General features: G+C 33.6%; 1 protein-coding gene across 2 annotated transcripts in view; it reads left to right on the top strand.

Moving 5' to 3' along the window:
- LOC108915839 (E3 ubiquitin-protein ligase Su(dx)) overlaps positions 1 to 18,543 on the top strand; it is a 47,807-nt gene that overhangs the window by 27,715 nt on the left and 1,549 nt on the right. For both annotated transcript variants that reach the window (XM_018721983.2, XM_018721984.2), the window contains exons 5-8: positions 9,891 to 10,072; positions 10,131 to 10,256; positions 10,318 to 10,591; positions 10,671 to 11,505. In XM_018721983.2, coding sequence (XP_018577499.1) covers positions 9,891 to 10,072; positions 10,131 to 10,256; positions 10,318 to 10,591; positions 10,671 to 11,505 — 1,417 coding nt within the window. The remainder of the gene's footprint in view (positions 1 to 9,890; positions 10,073 to 10,130; positions 10,257 to 10,317; positions 10,592 to 10,670; positions 11,506 to 18,543) is intronic.

Genomic DNA, 18,543 nt, shown 5'->3' with positions numbered 1-18,543 from the left:
GGTCACCAGACCTTAATCCTCTTGATTCTGTAGTTTGGAGTTATGTCAAACAAAAAGTATATGAAACAGAAATAAATTCAGCAGAACATCTGAGACAAAACATTGTTGATGTTTTCAACCATCTAAAAGACGATTCAGAACCTTTGAAAAATACATTGTTTTCATTACAAAAAAGAATTCGTTTTTGTATTCGTGAAAATGGAGGACATTTCGAACACTTATAAGAGCTCTTTTTTGTTTAGAATAAAATGTGCCATAACAGCAAGTAACAAAAGGGACAAAAAGATTAACCTCAAAAAAAGTTAAGACCTAAAATGTTACCGCGAGTACTACACTGAACACCCTGTTCGATATAGCCAAAAATTAATAACACCAGAGAATTAGCATCCACAGAAACCCCACATAACAAAATTTCAGTTCATTTAGTCGAATTTTGTGAAAAATTATTTTTAACGCCCTGTATCTTGAAAACAGAAAAAGATACGCCCATGGTTCATAGGAACAAATTGTAATATTTTTTGAAATTCTAACAGGCCCTGAATTTATGTCACTGTTTTTGGGAACACCCTGTATATAAAAAATTTGGGTAGCATATGATATTATTTTTAGATTGTATAAGTAAAATACAATTGTTTGTCTTTATTTTTATTATTTTATTAACACGTTAACGGCCAACAGTTTGGTATATTTGTTCACCGGGCCAAATTTTGTTTTCGTTTTTTTAAGGTGATTGAGTTGAAATGTTAAAAAATTTGGTACAAACTAGTTTTAGTTGGCTTTTATAACTAAATTGTAGATGATATGACCGCTGCGGCCCAGTGCGAACATTTTTATCGTCGAACCAGAGCGGTCCTTATCGGTCCGTGCCGTACTGCGTTAAGGAACAAGATGCTAGTGCTAGCGTACTTACAAAAATAGTGATGACGCTCTCTGAAAAGCTGCTAGACCAGGGAAGAATGGCTATAACAGACAATTGGTATACTAGTATAGATTTAGCTAATAAATTGCTAGATCGTAAGACCCATCTTTTGGAAACGCTTAGGTCTAACAGGCAGGGAAATCCCAAAGATGTAATACAAAAAAACTAAAACGAGGAGACATAATAGCCAAAGAAAATGCACGTGGTATCACAATAATGAAATGGAAAGATAAAAGAGATGTGTTGTTACTTTCCACCAAACACACAGATCAAATGTTAGACATTCATGTACGGGGAGAAACTAAAAGAAAACCACAAGCTGTCTTGGATTACAATAAGGGCAAGAGCTCTATAGATCTCTCTGATCAGATGGTTGTTATAGAAGTTCTTTTCGGTACCTCTATGGTCAATGTGCACTATTTATATAAAAAAATCAATGAAACTAATACGACAATAACAGAGTTTCGGGAAAGTGTGTACGAGAAAATGATTTCTCCAGAGTTACAGGACAATATGGAATCGAATGAAAAGGAAGAAAATCATGTTCCTAAAAAGCAACTCGGAAAGCGTGAACATCATTTAGAGAAAAAAGAAGGTCCTTCTCACAAAACCCGAAAATACTGCAAAGGATGTTACCAGAAAAAAGCAAATGGTGAAATACATAAGAACAATGTGAAGAAAGTGTCTACGTACTGCGCTGATTGCTGATCAGCCTCATTATTGCCTAGAGTGCTTCAACGTGTTGCATAAATAAGATTAGTTATAATTGTTACTATCACTTTTTTTTTTTTTTTTTTTTTCAAGAAATGAAATACATACCTATATGTACATTTTACTCTTAGTATTATAATAAAAAGTTGATCTTTTACTTTTTATCAATAGACAGTGTTTAAAGAGTAATGATAGAGGAGTTGTTCCCTATTTCTTCTACTGATATTTTCGGGGGAACAGGCAGGGATCATTAAACCTAACCCTATATTTTTTGACATGTTTCACAAATTACGAATTCCGCAATCTGTCTGTAATATCTCTAGTTACTGTTTTGTGGTGATATCCTTCGAGAAATTTGAGGAAACGTTCGTATAACTTGTGTTTACTTGTGTAGGATTGTACAATACACGAATAAAATAATAAAATAAAATGGATCTGCCTAATGTAGTAATAAAATATTTGTAAGTTCTTCCCAGTTAGCCCTCATTTTCTCTCTAGTGCAGCTGGGTGTTAACTTTCCAGGATACACTTGTTAGATGATACATAACGATTTTTCATTACCTGTTCATTGTGTTTCCGTATATTATCCCAATAGCCAGAATCTAACTGACGTCTTATGTTTATTTTACCTAATGACTTAAATGACTTAAATCTTTCACAATGTATATTGTTCATGCTTTATCCCCATCGAAAAGTAAGCACGGAAAACAAAACAGTGTATTTTTGATATCACACCTGCACACACCCACTGCTTTTGTGTATACATTATTGTTAAATTGTCTTTTATAACTTTTACTTCGGCTTGTTCCACTAACTTCAATATTTAATTGTGGTGTTAGCCCACCTAATTCTTTTATTTTTAGTTTATCCTCATAAGGCAGAGAAACAAATAAAGTTTTTTGTAAAAACGAAACGCTATTCATTTTAATAACTATAATATCCGTAGACGCCTAAACGAAAACATTCACACGTGCCGCTCGCAGAAATAAACCATCACATACCACGAACGAAATATTGCTGCATTTACTGCCGCTGTGGCTGTCGTTGTTACAGACACATAACTTCATATACGCGTGTACTGGGTCACGTGCCTGATTAGCCAATAAAAACAAAGGACGCATCTAACTGTTCGCTGTGAACACATTTTGTATATGAGGTTGCATATATTAAGGGGCGTAGCTCGCGTCGTAATAAATAATATTAGCTCCCAGATTTATTTTAGCGCGAGTACATTTGAATTCTTTAAATATTTTGTTGATATTTAATATGATTAAATACATAAAATTTTATGTGTTCTGCAGCTCCGCAGCTCTTATGATAAAACCGCCACTGTATGTGGTGTTTAAAATATAGTATTTGACAACTTAAAATGATGGGATAAATGTTATAAATATTTAAACAAAAACTGTACAATACTAGAAAACAACGGTGGTAAACTTAAATTAATTTTTGTCCTAACTTTCCAGATTTAGCTAAAAAAATCACTTTAATATTATTACTTATGCTTTGGTTTAAATACTGAAAAAAATGGGCATATGCCATGCCATTAGCAGCACATTTTAAAAATATTTTATATTATAAGGTGACTAATAAAAAATATCATTTGGATATTTTTTAAAATAACTCTGTCTGATTAAGATAATGGAATGAAAATTGTAGGTAATAATTATACCATAAGGGTCTTTAACTATCATAAGTTTCATCAAAATCGGTTATAAATAAGGATAGTTTTCTAAGTACCCTTAACAGAAATTTTTCGATTTTTCTTATTCCTTTGAATTATAAAGCAAATAATATTATTTTTTAATGAATTAGACTTTTTTGAAGAAAAAATATCTACTGTTTTTTTTCGAATTCTGCGTAGTTTAGTCAGAAATATATATTTTTTAAATAATGTATGGCTCGGATCAGTAACGTTTTTTAAACATTTTCACATATTATAGTCTAAGAGCCCGTGATCGCCAGACCTTCCTCATAGTATAAAAGCTGAAAGTTTCTCTGCGCATGCCCCCAACAGAGGAAGGAACGATCGGCGATTATGAAGTTTGGATCATCGTGGCTTTGGCAGGAATCAGGTGGCAAAGGTGTATAAAATTGCTACCCAAAATCGTCAAAGTATAAAGCGTAATTTTTTAATATTTTCTTCGGGATAATATTAGAAATCACGTCCTCCATTGAGAGACACTTAGTAGCGTGGCATCTAGTGATGTGTCGATCCGGCTGGATTCGGTACAAAGGAACGAGTCTGCGGTAGGCTCGAAATGAATCGAATCCGTAAAGTCAATCCGAGTCGTTCCACGTTCCAAGTATGGGGTCATCCATAAATTACGTCACACGTAAATGGGGAGGGAGGGTATCACCGAAATGTGACAATGTGTGACAAGGGGCAGGGGGGTCAAAAGTTTTATGACGTCACATGTTAAAATTTAAAATACCAAAACTCGAAATTTAAATGTGAATAAAAAACTATAAAAATCTACGAACTTGATCTATATTTATTAATAATTTAGCATTCTCGCTATGATATTATCTCTCATGCAACATCATTTAACTTCTAGAGCGGCATATGTGATGCGAGTGAGACACTCAAATGCACAAGAATTTTGAATGGTAAGGGTTTAAATAGGTTTAAGTCATCGGCGAGTGCTCGCTCGCTTTTCTACCGTTCCGCGCGTCGGTTGTTTGCGAGACCTTCGACAAGTGCTACCACACGCGCAATGAAAATAGCTGTTTTCTCTCGATTATTTTTAAATACATGCCTAAATTTAAAAAATGTGTGATGTCACATCAGGAGGGGGGATTATAAAAATGTAACAACCTGTGACAAGGACGGGGGGAGGGGTTCAAAAGTCCTAAAATTCGTGTGACGTAATTTATGTATGGCCCCTATCGAATAGGTACCGGAACTACCGATACCGAAGAAACCATGCCGTCTGGCGCACGTGTGCGACTATCGTAAATCTTAGCTATAATAAATGTTATATAGAACCTACGATACTTTTCTTTGTTTTGATTAGTAGATTTAAATTTCTAAAGTTTGTATATACCTATATATTCTTTCATGTATACCTATCATAACGAAATATTTGCCTTCGCTTAGAAATATAAACATATATTTCTACGATTCCCTTTTTGAAATATGAAAAATAATCATTTTTCATTATGATTTAGTTAATTCACTTTTAATTACTTATTTATTTTTATTATTAGCAAAGCAGTGCATGTATTTTTTGAATGACTGGTAATAAATTAAATCGATTTGCCTTTTATTTTATGTTCTACTTATGGGTTTGTCTTAGTTAAACGCATCGACTCATATTATCCAGTCATTAATTTAACGAATTTAAAAATAAGTGACACGTATCAGAATTTATTTTTATTTTACTTTATTTTAATTATATATTTTGCCAATAAGTAATTATTTATATTTACTAAATGTGTCAGGACAAGCCGTAATTAGCAACTCCCTTAAATGTTAAATTACTTTAATAATACTTTTAGAAATGGAGTACATATATGTAAAGGTATAAACTGTATACTAGGAAGACTCAGAGTCGAATGCCTTCTCTATAGTTCACATCGGTATCCCGTACCGTAACATAAATAAACACAGGGCTAGACATAATATTTCACTATTTCAAGAGGCCCTACATTATGAATATTCAACACTAAAAATGTCTGGCTGAATCTCGGACCTCACAAATGTAAATATAATCATTTTTAAATAATAATTTTTTTATTTATTTGCTTTTAGGTATTAACTTTGTACTCTTTTTTAAAGTATGTAGGATTATTTCCATTTCCATTTCCAAGAATATCCATTTAAATACCAAGCGCCGAGTATCTAATATCTAATAACCAGCTGTTCATCTCAATCCGTTGCTGAAGAATCAAATTTATATAGAGCGCTCCTCACTTTGTACTGCGTGTTGCCTCTATTCAATCTCGTTCCGAGGAACGAATCCGCCGGACTCGTTCCGTGTGCGGATTGAACCTGGAATGAATGAGTCCACAAAAGTATCGAAACTTCCCATCACTAGTGGCAACCCCCCACCAGACACCCTTAAACTATAATAAATTGTAATTCTACTTACGTTTTAGTATAAAAGCTGAATTTTGTATATGTTACTTGGGTAACTACTAAAAAATGTTTCCTTAGTAGCCGGACAGTTTCGACAGTTCTAACATCTTGCCAGACACAGTTGAAGATCAGCCGTAGGTGTGAGCGCTGAGGCAATATACATCCAAGCAAATGTGAGTAAAGATAGTTTTTTGGATTTATCGGATAATTTCATTATATATGAATTAATTATGACTAAAATATACATTTTTAAAAATTATTCGCTATAATTTTCATGTTAACAAATCAATAAAAAATAAATCTAATAAATTAATATCTAATGTTTTGGAATTTTATGAACTTTGTTTTTAAAATTTAATTTAATTCAAATTTCGATATTTCATTAAAAGTTTGTTGTTTATTATGAATATAGGAGAAAAGAATTGACGAAGACAATGAAAAAATAGTTTATTTATATTCATAGCCATCGTATACAAAATAAAAAAAATTTACTGGATTTAAAGAAGCGTTTAATGATTTTAATAATTTTCTTGGATGTAGTCGATATCTTCATTATCTTCATCACTACTACTCCAGTCCGTGGCATGATCGTTTTAAATATCGCCTTCTCCGTCAGTTTCTGTAAAAATTTAATCAAGTTAATACAATAATTATGAATAGCTACAAATTTATGTACAATAATTTGAAATAATAATTAAAAATTGTTATTTTCCTATACCCAATCAATATCTTCTGGTTGATATGTGGTTGCATTTTTTAGGTCATTGTTCCAAATAGTAGATATATAGTTTTCTCGCAGAAATCGCTGTCACAGCTCGCTTTTACGAGTGGTAGAGAGTCAAAAGCTTCGTTAACATCTGACACCGTATACGTATTGATGAACATATTAAAAAAGAAGAATATCAAAAAGCTGTCATAAAGTTCGGTGATAGCAAATTATTTGAAAAAATGGCGAACCACAAAACATCTTCAATATACTACAGCGATTTATATGTAATGTATACAATGTTGGTGAGATAATTGATGTTGATGCTACTCGGCTTCAAATGTTCATCAACACGTACATGGCCTCAGATGTAAACGAAGCTGTTAATGATTTCGGCGAGCAAACTATATCTGCCTATATCTATTATATAACTATATTTGGAACAATGCTCACCTGAAAAATCCAAGCACATATCAACCAGAAGATAATGGTTGGATAGAGGAAAATAACAAGTCCCATTTTAAATGGTTTGAAGGGAACTAGCTGCCAAATTATGTCAGTGATTTACTAAAAACTCTTATCAGGTATTTAATTATTATGTCAAATTAATGTACATAAATTTGTAGCTATTCATAATTGTTGTATTAACTTGGTTAAATTCTTACAGAAACTGATGGAGAAGGCGATATTGAAAACGATCAAGCCACGGACTGGAGTAGTAGTGACGAAGATAATGAAGATCTTACTACAACAATGAAAATTATTAAAATCATTAAACATTTCTTTAAATCCAGTAATATATTTATAAAACCATGTCTTTTTATTTTGTATACGATGGCTATGAATATAAATAATTAAACTATAATGAAATTATCCGATAAATCCAAAAAACTATCTTTACTCACATTTGCTTGGATGTATATTGCCTTAGCGTTCGCACCTATGGCTGAACTTCAACTGTGTCTGGCAAGATGTTAGAACTGTCGAAACTGTCTGGCTATTAAGGAAACATTTTTTAATAGTTACCCAAGTAACATATACAAAATTCAGTTTTTATATTATAACGTAAGTAGAATTACAATTTATTAAAGTTTAAGGGTGTCTTGGGGGGGGTGCCACGATACTAAATGTCTGTCAATGGAGGACGTGATTTCTAATATTATCCCGAAGAAAATATAAAAAAAATACGCTTTATACTTTGACGATTTTGGGTAGCAATTTTATACACTTTTGCTACCTGTTACCTGCCAAAGCCACGATGATCAAAACTTCATAGTCGCCGATCGTTCCTTCCTCTGTTGGGGACATGCGCAGAGAAACTTTCAGCTTTTATACTTACTATGAGGAAGGTCTGGCGATCACGGGCTCTTGCTCTATTAGGCATCTTTCACGGTGACAGTTTCGTTGTAATGATACTAATGATTGTCACTTTCACGTGCTATTATTTAAATTTTTACGTTTCTTAGTTGTGACCTTTGTGCTTGACTTTGCATGTCATTCGATTTTCTTACAATCATGAGCAGACGGTATTCTTACACTTGCAGTAGGATTACGTTAAAAAAAAATCCTAAAATTACTTTGTCTAAATTAAGCCTATGTCTCCTTGGACAGCCAAATTCACGATATCTTGGAGTTAGGGCTCCTGATTCCATCTGGAATCTTGAATCTGGAATTGTGGGGAGGGTAGCAAAGCTACAGCACTTAGGCCCCATTGGGGCCCTTGTACATCCTCCCATTAGAGAGATCAATCCACCTGAGCCGCCAACCAGCCTATTACAGTGAAAAAGGTGGTGACGTTGCTCAGGGGGGTCTCCTGATTCCATCATTCTTGCATGAATTTTCCCAAACAATCTTGTAGAAGGTTACCTTCTATCAGGGAAAAGTTGCTGATATTCTTTCTAGGCCGCCAGACTATTTCCATTACAGAAACCATAAAAAAATGCATATCGGCATATTCACGGTTAGTAAAAGCATGATGGTTCTTGGTTGTAAAAAAAATCGAATGAAATGCAGAGTCAAGCACAAAGATCACAACTAAGAAATGTATGAATTTAAATGATTGCGCGCGAAAGTCAGAGTCTAAGTTTTTACAAAAAGTTATCACTACAGGCTGATTCAGTCATATTGTAATTAATTTTCAGGGAAGATAGTCAAAATGAGTAGAATACGAATACGTGATTAAAAATTGAATATGCATATTTACGCTGAAAAAAAATTTTCAAATCCTTATTTAATCCCCCTTTTCGGACTGTTCCTGACTCCCGACCCACAAAAGTTTTATCAAGAGTGAATCTTGACCTACTGGTATTAATGGCTCATTAACCTAGTCTCTACTGTGTTTTTAATGTGTAGTAAACGATGAGGAATAAACAGATCTTTATACCTAAACACATGTATAAGATACTTTTTAACATTTTAAATATTAACAAGTATGATTTATTTCTTAATAATATACATGTATAAGGATAATAATTGTTTTCGAAAGTTGGGTTATTACAATTTAGTATTTTTAATATTGTTTAATTAATTATTCAGTTTCTAGTACGTATACCTAGTGACTTATTGCTTTTGAAAGAGTAGTATGGTACCTACCTATTTAAAATGCCAATATGGCTAAAACAACACTCATCCGTCCACCGCACTTTGTTAATAAAGTAGAAATCTGCTGCACTTTGATTTTGATCAATTGCAAAATTTAAGACGACTGGGGAAATCAGTTGTTTCACTTCAACATTCAAACAATTTATGGTCTGCCGTCACGTTCCCGGTCAGAAAATGTGATGCAAAGTGGGGCATCGAATTAACGGGAGTTAAGGGGTAATTTGCTTATCTTTTAAAAGGTCGAGTAAAATTTTTTTTTTAGATGTTCTGTCTTTAAAAGGCTCTGAATACATGGTTAAAATTAATGACATGACTGAATCACACTGTGTAGTGTACAATGTAACAGCAATCAGTTCGACCCTATCACTCATAATTATATAGGAAGGTTTAACAAGCCTTCAAAGATGTAGTTTTTGATATCACTGTAATCTACCTTTTTCAAAATATTTATGATTTTTAACAACATATTTGCCAATTTTTAATATTCCTACAATAAATACAGTTGTCGAAAACAAGAATAGGAGATAATTTCTCTATATGTTTACATTATTTAATGATTTCAATATATCAGATAATTACTAACGATTAGTTTGTCTATGGTTATTTTGGTTTATGGATAAACTAGGTTTTAAAAAGAACTATAAGATAAATAAAATAAATTTAAAAAAAAATTAAAATTTCTGATTGACTCTTAAAATCCTAAATCAGAGTGACCTTATATTAAAATGTCTGATGATCCATTTCCTGGTATACTGCAAGTGCAAATTATTTTTAATCCACGCATGCTCATAACTTTTTTTATTTAAATAATTTTCAATATGACATGTGTAGTGTGACACCCTGTATATAAACACCTTTAATATTATTTTTAGATCAACTTCTTGGGAGCGGCCACAGCCTTTACCTCCTGGTTGGGAGATGAGACGAGATCCGAGAGGACGTGTTTATTATGTAGATCATAATACAAGAACTACAACATGGCAACGACCTAATTCAGAGAGGTTGCAACATTATCAGCAATGGCAGGGACAAAGACAGCATATTGTTCAGCAAGGTATTTTTATGTTATATTCTTTGATAAAATGAGTAAAGGGAATACTTAAAAATTACAGGTAACCAAAGATTCTTATATCCCCAACATCAACCTGGTCCAATGCCTGGCCCTTCTGTGATAGCAGATGATGATGACGGTCTAGGTCCTTTACCATCGGGTTGGGAAAGGCGTGTTCAACCAGAAGGTGAAATACTATATTTATTTATGAATCTAATATGAATTTTTCTTTTTGTTTTCCTTTCAAGGACGTGTATATTTTGTGAATCATAAAAATCGTACAACCCAGTGGGAGGATCCAAGAACACAAGGACAGGAAATTAGTGATATAGATGAACTGCCTTTGCCTCCAGGTTGGGAGATTAGATACACTGAAGATAATAAGAGATATTTTGTCGATCATAATACGAAAACAACAACGTTTGATGACCCCAGGCCAGGGGCTCCAAAAGGTCCTAAAGGTGTATATGGCGTACCTAGAGCATACGAAAGGTCTTTTAAATGGAAGATTAGTCAGTTTAGGTATATTATGCATTACACAAAAAATAATTTTGCAGTGACTTGATAAGTCAGTAATCAGGTTATGTTATTATCTTTTTAGGTTTTTATGTCAAAGTAATGCTTTACCAAGCCATATCAAGATTCAAGTTTCTCGACAGACTTTATTTGAAGATTCTTTTCATACAATAATGCGTCTCCCTGCATATGAGCTACGTCGTAGACTGTATATAATATTTAAAGGTGAAGAAGGTTTAGATTATGGGGGTGTAAGCAGAGAATGGTTCTTTTTAGTATCACATGAGGCATTAAATCCTATGTACTGTTTATTTGAGTACGCAAACAAAAACAATTATAGTTTACAAATTAATCCAGCATCATATGTCAATCCTGAACACTTGACATATTTCAAATTTATTGGACGATTTATCGCTATGGCTTTGTATCATGGTCGATTTATCTATTCCGGCTTCACGATGCCATTCTATAAGAGGATGCTCGGTAAAAAGCTTATCATGAAAGACATTGAAAGCATCGATCCGGAATTTTACAATTCCCTTGTTTGGATTAAAGAAAATAATATCGACGAATGCGGATTAGAATTATACTATAGTGTCGATTTTGAGGTATTGGGCCAAGTAGTTCACCATGAGCTAAAAAAGAATGGAGATAAAGAACGTGTTACAGAAGAAAACAAGGAAGAATATTTGAGTCTAATGACTGACTGGCGTATGACGAGAGGTATTGAGCAACAAACTCAAGCATTTTTAGATGGATTCAATGAGGTTGTACCAATTGAATGGCTCAAATATTTTGATGAACGCGAATTGGAACTTTTATTGTGTGGAATGCAGGAAATTGATACTGAAGATTGGCAAAGACATACAATTTACAGGCACTATACAAGAAACAGTAAACCAGTTGTTTGGTTCTGGCAAGTAAGTATTTTTTTACTGATAACCATGAAAAATATTTTATATCATTTTTGTTATTACACTTAAAATTAGTGAAAAAAAAAAACAATTTTTTAAGCACTAAGTTTTAAGATGATTTTTTTTGATTTGAAGTAATAACTAGAAAAGCAGTTAAACATTGTGTTTTGCAGGTATAAGTCAATCGAGGAAATTTTACCATAAAAATAATTTAGCCAAAATGGTCTAGATTCTAGCGTTAATAACTTGAAAATATTGCAATCTTGAATAAAACACACATTACATAAAATATATTCCTTTAAACTCACCGCCACAGAAAACTATTTATTTCATAACATTGCACAGTGTCATTCACATAACATTCTATGTCCCTTATCGTTTTTGCCCTTCTATCTATTTTTCCTAGCCGCAACCATAAGTACAGATCGATGTTTTAGAAAATTTTCTTGCGATTTCAAAGAAATACGTATATATAAAAAACAGTTATTGTTGTATTTAGGAGATATAAACCAAACATTTTTTTTTAATGGAATACTTTGTATATTTGTATTTTTTTATATTCTTCTGTTTATTCTGATTTTAGTGACGGACTGGGTGTCCCAAAAATAGCTGACAGGTACATAGGGGTAGAAAGAGGGTGGAATTCTGAGATAAAAAGTCGTTTGGCATTTTTTCTGTGTGATACACTCTTAATTAGTTAGGAATTAAATAAGGTACCCAATCAGGAACTCGCTTCCGATCATTAGGAAAGACATGGTAGGGTCAGTAAAGAGGCGAGGGGGGTATTGCTTCAGCGGGATTGTCCCACCACCACCGAGAGCATTAAGACTACAGAAACACGGAATAACTTCAATTATTTATTGTTTTATTTTATTAGCAAAAAAATTTTTTTTCAAAAAAATTAAGAATGATTTTTTTTTTTATATGAATTCAGTAAGAAATTGCGAAAGCCCGGTTGTCAAGTAAAAAGCAAAAATATTCAATGAAAAAGAATTGAATAAAAATACTCGAAATTATTTTTTTTTTTCAGAAATAAAAAAAACTCGGAAGCCGGGACTTTGGGTTAATAGTGGGGATTGCGAATGAATAAAAAATTGGTAAGAGTCCGCGGGGTTTTAATTTTTTATTTTCACAAATAAAAAAAATTCAGAAGTCTTGACTCGTCTTAGAATTCCACCCCCTTTCTACTCCTATGAGAGCCTGTTAACTATTTTAGGAGCACTTGGCAGTATACCTTGCCTAGTTTCGACATTTATATATGTCATATATTTGCTTTGATAAGTTACACAAAATTTTGGTTTATTTACTGATCCTGCACATCTTTCCTAGTGGTTGGTCCTAATAAGTCCCATGGCACCGCGGCCTAATTAGGCCTATTGTGCGTCCCACTACTAGTCCTATTCAGCAAGTAGTTTTGTCCTTTTGACAAAGTCCAAAAGCTTCCTTGCTGACACTTCTCTCAGTTCCTTGGGTTCCAAATAAGGTCTCCCCAGGAGCGTCATTCTACTACATGCAAATCCCGGGCACTCGCCCAGGATATGTAAAGTTTCATCTGTCGAGTCACATCCTCGACAGACCGGACTGTCTACAACCTTTAGCTTATGTAGATGTTTCCTAAAGTGACAGTGTCCTGTTATGAGTCCCGTCACTCTCCTGAGCTGGATTTTATTCAAGCTCATGTTTTGTCTCAGTCCATTTGCCCAGAGCCCGCCTGACCACACTGGGAGATGTACCACAGAAGGACTCCCGGCCAATGAACTCTGTCTCGGATCCCTTCCTAGCAAGTTCATCGGCTTTCTCGTTCCCACAAATGCCTTTCTGCCCTGGCACCCAACACAGTCTAACTTTATTATTGGTGGCCAGTTCAGTCAGCATTTGTAAACAATCCCACACCAGTTTTGAACTTATCTTGTGTGCTTCTAAAGCTTTAATTGCAGCTTGACTATAAGAGAATATATATATGAGTTTACGTTTATAACCTCTACGTACATTCTCTGCCAGGTAGGCCATTATCGCGAAAATTTCTGCTTGGAATACGGTAGGGACCTCTGCCAGACTATAGCTTGCACTCCATCTGGGTCTGAGTCCATATATTCCTGCACCTGTCCCTCTGGCCATTTTGGAGCCATCTGTAAACCATACTAGGCTCCATCTTGTCAGATACCATCCCAAAAATTGGTTCTGACATAGATCTGTCCATGATCCTGGAATATGAACTACCCCTCCAGTCGTTGTTATTCATTAGTCAATATGCTGCTAGAAGCGCTTCTCTTTCCACCACTATATGCAGCGGTGGTAGATTTAGCATGACTTATAACGCAGCTGTCGGGGTCGATGCCACCGTCCCCGTTATACCTAAACAGGCCAGTCTCTGAATTCTATTCAGTTTTTCCCTAGCTGTGGTCTGTTGTGTTTTTTTTGCTACCATACCACAGTGCCTTAGAGAATCCTAGATCTTACTATCGATGTATACATCCAGTATGACATCTTTGGCTTCAGTCCCCAGATGCTCCCATTAAGACGACGGCATACACACAATGTCTGTTTCGCCTTACTCACCACTTTTTCCAAGTGCACATTCCAGGTAAGCTATTATCCAGTATCACTCTTAGATATTTTACTTCCCTGGAAAATCTAATGCAACTCTCCCCTATTATAGGTTCAAAGAGTCCAGTCAAATTCCTTCACATAGTCAAGATTGTATTGAAACCAGTGTGTGGGTATGTTCTATTAAATTTTCTATACAATGTGTTTGGAAATAGTGGTACTTCCTTTGAGGGTAGATTTGTCGACTCAAAATAAGACAAAAATTTCATATAAACATGGGTCCGTAAATCCACCCTATGGGAGGTAGACGCGTTTGAAGATGATTTAAATAAATGTGTTTTTGCCAATAACTTTTAACTGCTTTGAAGATGAGAGATAAGTTTTGGTTTTGGGTCATAAGTTACTACTAAAGTGCAAAGAATTATATGGTAGTAAAAAATATCGAGAAATTTACTGAACAATTTTTTTTTTTTTTTTTATAACGAGTGTTCAAATAAAAACGTGGTCGAAGTTGGCTCTGACACATTGGACGTAGGGCGTAGCTTATAGCGACCAACTTAACCTCATTTCTCAACGAGCTGTATAGCAGCTGTCAGTTTCAATAACGTTAATGACTATATAACTTCATTTTAAAGAATAATCGTGATAACAATAATATAATAATATATATAATAATTAAAGGAGCTGCGGAAAGTGTCCCCCTCCTTGTTATAACACTAAATGAAACCAGGCTTCATCAGAAAAAAAGGTGATATGAAGTTCACCGTAGTTGTTTAAAAACCATTCACAAAATACAGCCCGTCGCGGAAAATCAACTTCATGAAGTTCTTGCTGACAAGTTAAACGATAGGAGAATAAACGCAAATCTTTTTTTAACACTGTGTGGCAGGTACCGACTGATACTCCCACCATTTGTGATAAAACACGTACAGAAGTTCTTGGCGCATTTTCCATTATTTGTTGGACATTTTCTTTTAATTCTTCAGTCCGCTTTTTAGGTCAGCCGCTTCCTTCTTTTCTTGTTACACTGCCCGTTTCACGAAAAACATTAACACAACGCTGAACTACACTTTGAAAAATTTTGTACTCAACAACGCCGGGAAATTGATTTTGAAATTCTATGAAACATTCCTCAATAGAATACTTCCATATTCCATCAATCTTGCGTCCATTTCTAAAGTAGGACTCTATGATAAACACTTTTTGTTCTTGAGAAAACACCATTTTAAACGCTTTTTAAAACGAAAATATTCAAATTGATAGCGGCGATATAGCGCTTTGACAAATGACGTTTAAGTTCATTTGCTATACGCTACGCCCTACGTCCAAATTTTCAGAACCAACTTGACCACGTTTTTATTTGAACGCTTGTTATATATGTGGTAATAACCCCCCCGGTTTGCATGGCATGGGTTATAACCTGGATCAACTAACATGCTCAAATAATCATGTTTCTTAGTAGTAACTTATCGTCCAAAACTTATCCCTCTCCTTCAAAGCAGTTAAAAGTTATTGGCAAAAACCCATTTATTTAAAGTCATCTTCAAACGTGTCTACCTCCCGTAGGGTGGATTTGCGGGCCCATGTTTACATGAAATTTTTGTCTTATTTTGAGTCAACAAGTCTACCTTCAAAAAGTAGTACCACTATTTCCGAACACCCTGTATAAATATTTAATTTCTCTATTAACAAAAAATGTCACCATAAAGTTGGTTTTATAATGCCCTATTGTCCACCCGGTTGATAGTATTACCTTTAAATGTATAAATTATTAGATCCTTCTTTGTTTACTATACAGGGCTGGAAAATCCACATGGTCTATCTGCCTTTACATGAGAGCGACAAAGTAAAGTAAAGAAATCGGTGCGATAGACAAGGATGGCTATAGTGAAGACGTTTCATAATCTGAATAGTCACCACCCATTTCGGGTTACAAGTGGGAGTGACTATTCAGATTATGAAACATCTTCAATGTAACCATCCTTGTCTATCGCACGGATTTCTATGACTTACTTTATCGCTCTCACATAACGGCAGATGAACCATGGGGACTTTCCGACCCTGTATATTTCATAATAACCCTTAGAAAGAACTAGGTACAAGGAGTTCAAACTAGAATTTCTTTTGGATTATCCTATCATAATAAAGAAAAACATATTTAAAAAATTGTAATTTGTTTGGATGGGGTTGGTTATCAAACACCTTTAGCACATAGTTTTGTACTATTTCCTCAATAAAATATTTATATTTGTTTTAATAGCAGAAAAACAAAAATATGCACTAGTTTCATGGCAATTTTGACTTTATCTAGGGTTAGTAAATAAACCAAAATAATGTTCAAATTATCAAATCAAATATATGACATGTATATATAATTGTAATCAAGAAAAAGAGAGGAATCCAAAAAACGTCGAATATGTTAATATGGAGTTAAAAAAACAAGAATATTTATTTGAAGTTGCAAGGAAATTTTTTTAAATTTTGATCCTCACCATTTTTTGCTGTATACAAAGACAAAAAAGATAAGGGTCGAATGTTATGTGATAGACCCTGTACATACCGGATGATACTATCACACTGTCATACTATCACATTATTGCCTAGTTTTGACCATACAGGTCATACTGTATGGTTAAAACGGCCTTAGTAAATAGAGTCCATTAAATGATGACAGTCATTTACGAAAAATGACAAAAATGACCAGTCACTTAAAAATGACCAAGTATTAGAATGATACATTTTCTTTACTATTTCAATAATTACTTTAAAATTAATATTTATAATCATAACAGACTTATAATACTTCTTTTCAGTAATTATTCTTTCTTAAAAATAGATGAAATCAATTTATACTTTGCGGGCGAAATTATTTATTTATGTATTTATTTATTTATTTATACTGCATACATACAGACAAAGGGACAGTCCAATTACATGTATACAGTTGAGAAATGTTAGCTAATATAAAAAACAAGTTAAAAATAATGTATAAATAACCACACATGCAAAATACAATGTAAAAAGAGAGCAAAGAAAGGAAACAAAAAACAAAAAAATGTCAGTTAAAATGTACATAAAACGCCCAATCGTATACGTATCATAAGTTTGAGAGTAGCTTAGTCCGACTAATATTAAAAATATCAATGTTGTATATTCTTAACAAATTATTCACCGTACACAGACACTGTTCTAGGGGTGAATTAATATTAAATATTTTAAAAAGTCTATATCTAGTTCGCATTCTCATATCGGGTACATTAATATTAATAGACGCCAACAAATCGGGGACAACAATATTACTATGTAAAATATTATAAGCAAACAAAATCTGAGCCTTTTCTCTTCTCCTATCCAAAGAGGTCACGCCAAACTCTGCTCGTTGATTGTTCATATGTTACCATGAACGGGTACACTCCATACTCTTTATCGCACCTTCGCTTCAAAAGTGTCACAACTCAAAAAATTCAATTTTTGACATAATACCACCATTGATTTTGATTTTCAGTTAGTTGCAGTTAAAATGGTTCCAAAATGCTATTTGGTTTTTGGCCCCTTTGCTGAAACCTTTATAATCATCAATAATGTTTTTAAACAATTTAGTTACTTTTGTCGCTAGAGCTTTTTCATCTTTTCTGAAAAATGAAGGATTTTGACTTGTGACACTTTTGAAGCAAGGGTGCGATATATTGACCTCAAAAGCTTCTTCTGTATTTTCTCTATTGTGTCCTTGTTACTGGTAGCTTGTGGGTTCCAAATCACACTGAAATACTCCAGTTTTGATCTTACAATTATGGAGGGTGACCCAGAGATAATATAAAAACACTATTACTATAAAGCAAATAAAATATAAAATGATTTTTGTAACGGTTCAATATTATTTGTCTTATATTAAATGCTGTGATGCTTGAAATTTTCTTGATAAAATCTCTAAAAATCACTGCGAGAGATCAAAACCGATTGGCGTTTGACCATCCCCTTGATAATAATATGCCACCTTCTCCCGCATAACTCTTCAACTTCTGGACTACTCCTTGAGATAGAATAAGGGGGGTAGAACTATTATTATAATAAGGGTTTTTTTATTTTGTAAAAACCTTTGTTTAGTCGCATATTTTCAAAATTATCATAGTGAATAGCTTAGCTGAATTAGAGAACATAAAGATATAATTTTTTTTAGTTTTTAGGACTTTTTATTTTAAATTTTGTTCAAATAAAAAAATGTTCGGTTACTAAAACTAAAATTCTTTAAAAATATTAAGACGCATAAACCCGCTTTTCACATAGTACTAACAATTCGTATAAATATGCAGATGACGCATGTGCACGTCTTAGAAAAATAGACACACCAATGATTATTATTGATCTGGGTTATAACCATTTTAATTTAAGTTAGGGGCAATTACTTCCTATAATAGTAATGCTACTTCTGCACTTCGTATAAGTGTCCAGTGAAAGTTAAAGGCCTAACTTCTCTATGAACTTAAGGACAATATCAAT

Source organism: Anoplophora glabripennis, unplaced genomic scaffold, assembly GCF_000390285.2.
Source record: "Anoplophora glabripennis isolate ALB-LARVAE unplaced genomic scaffold, Agla_2.0 scaffold1458, whole genome shotgun sequence".
Taxonomy (NCBI): domain Eukaryota; kingdom Metazoa; phylum Arthropoda; class Insecta; order Coleoptera; family Cerambycidae; genus Anoplophora; species Anoplophora glabripennis.
Note: the sequence above shows the minus strand (reverse complement) of the source record. Positions and strands in the feature narration are given on the sequence as shown.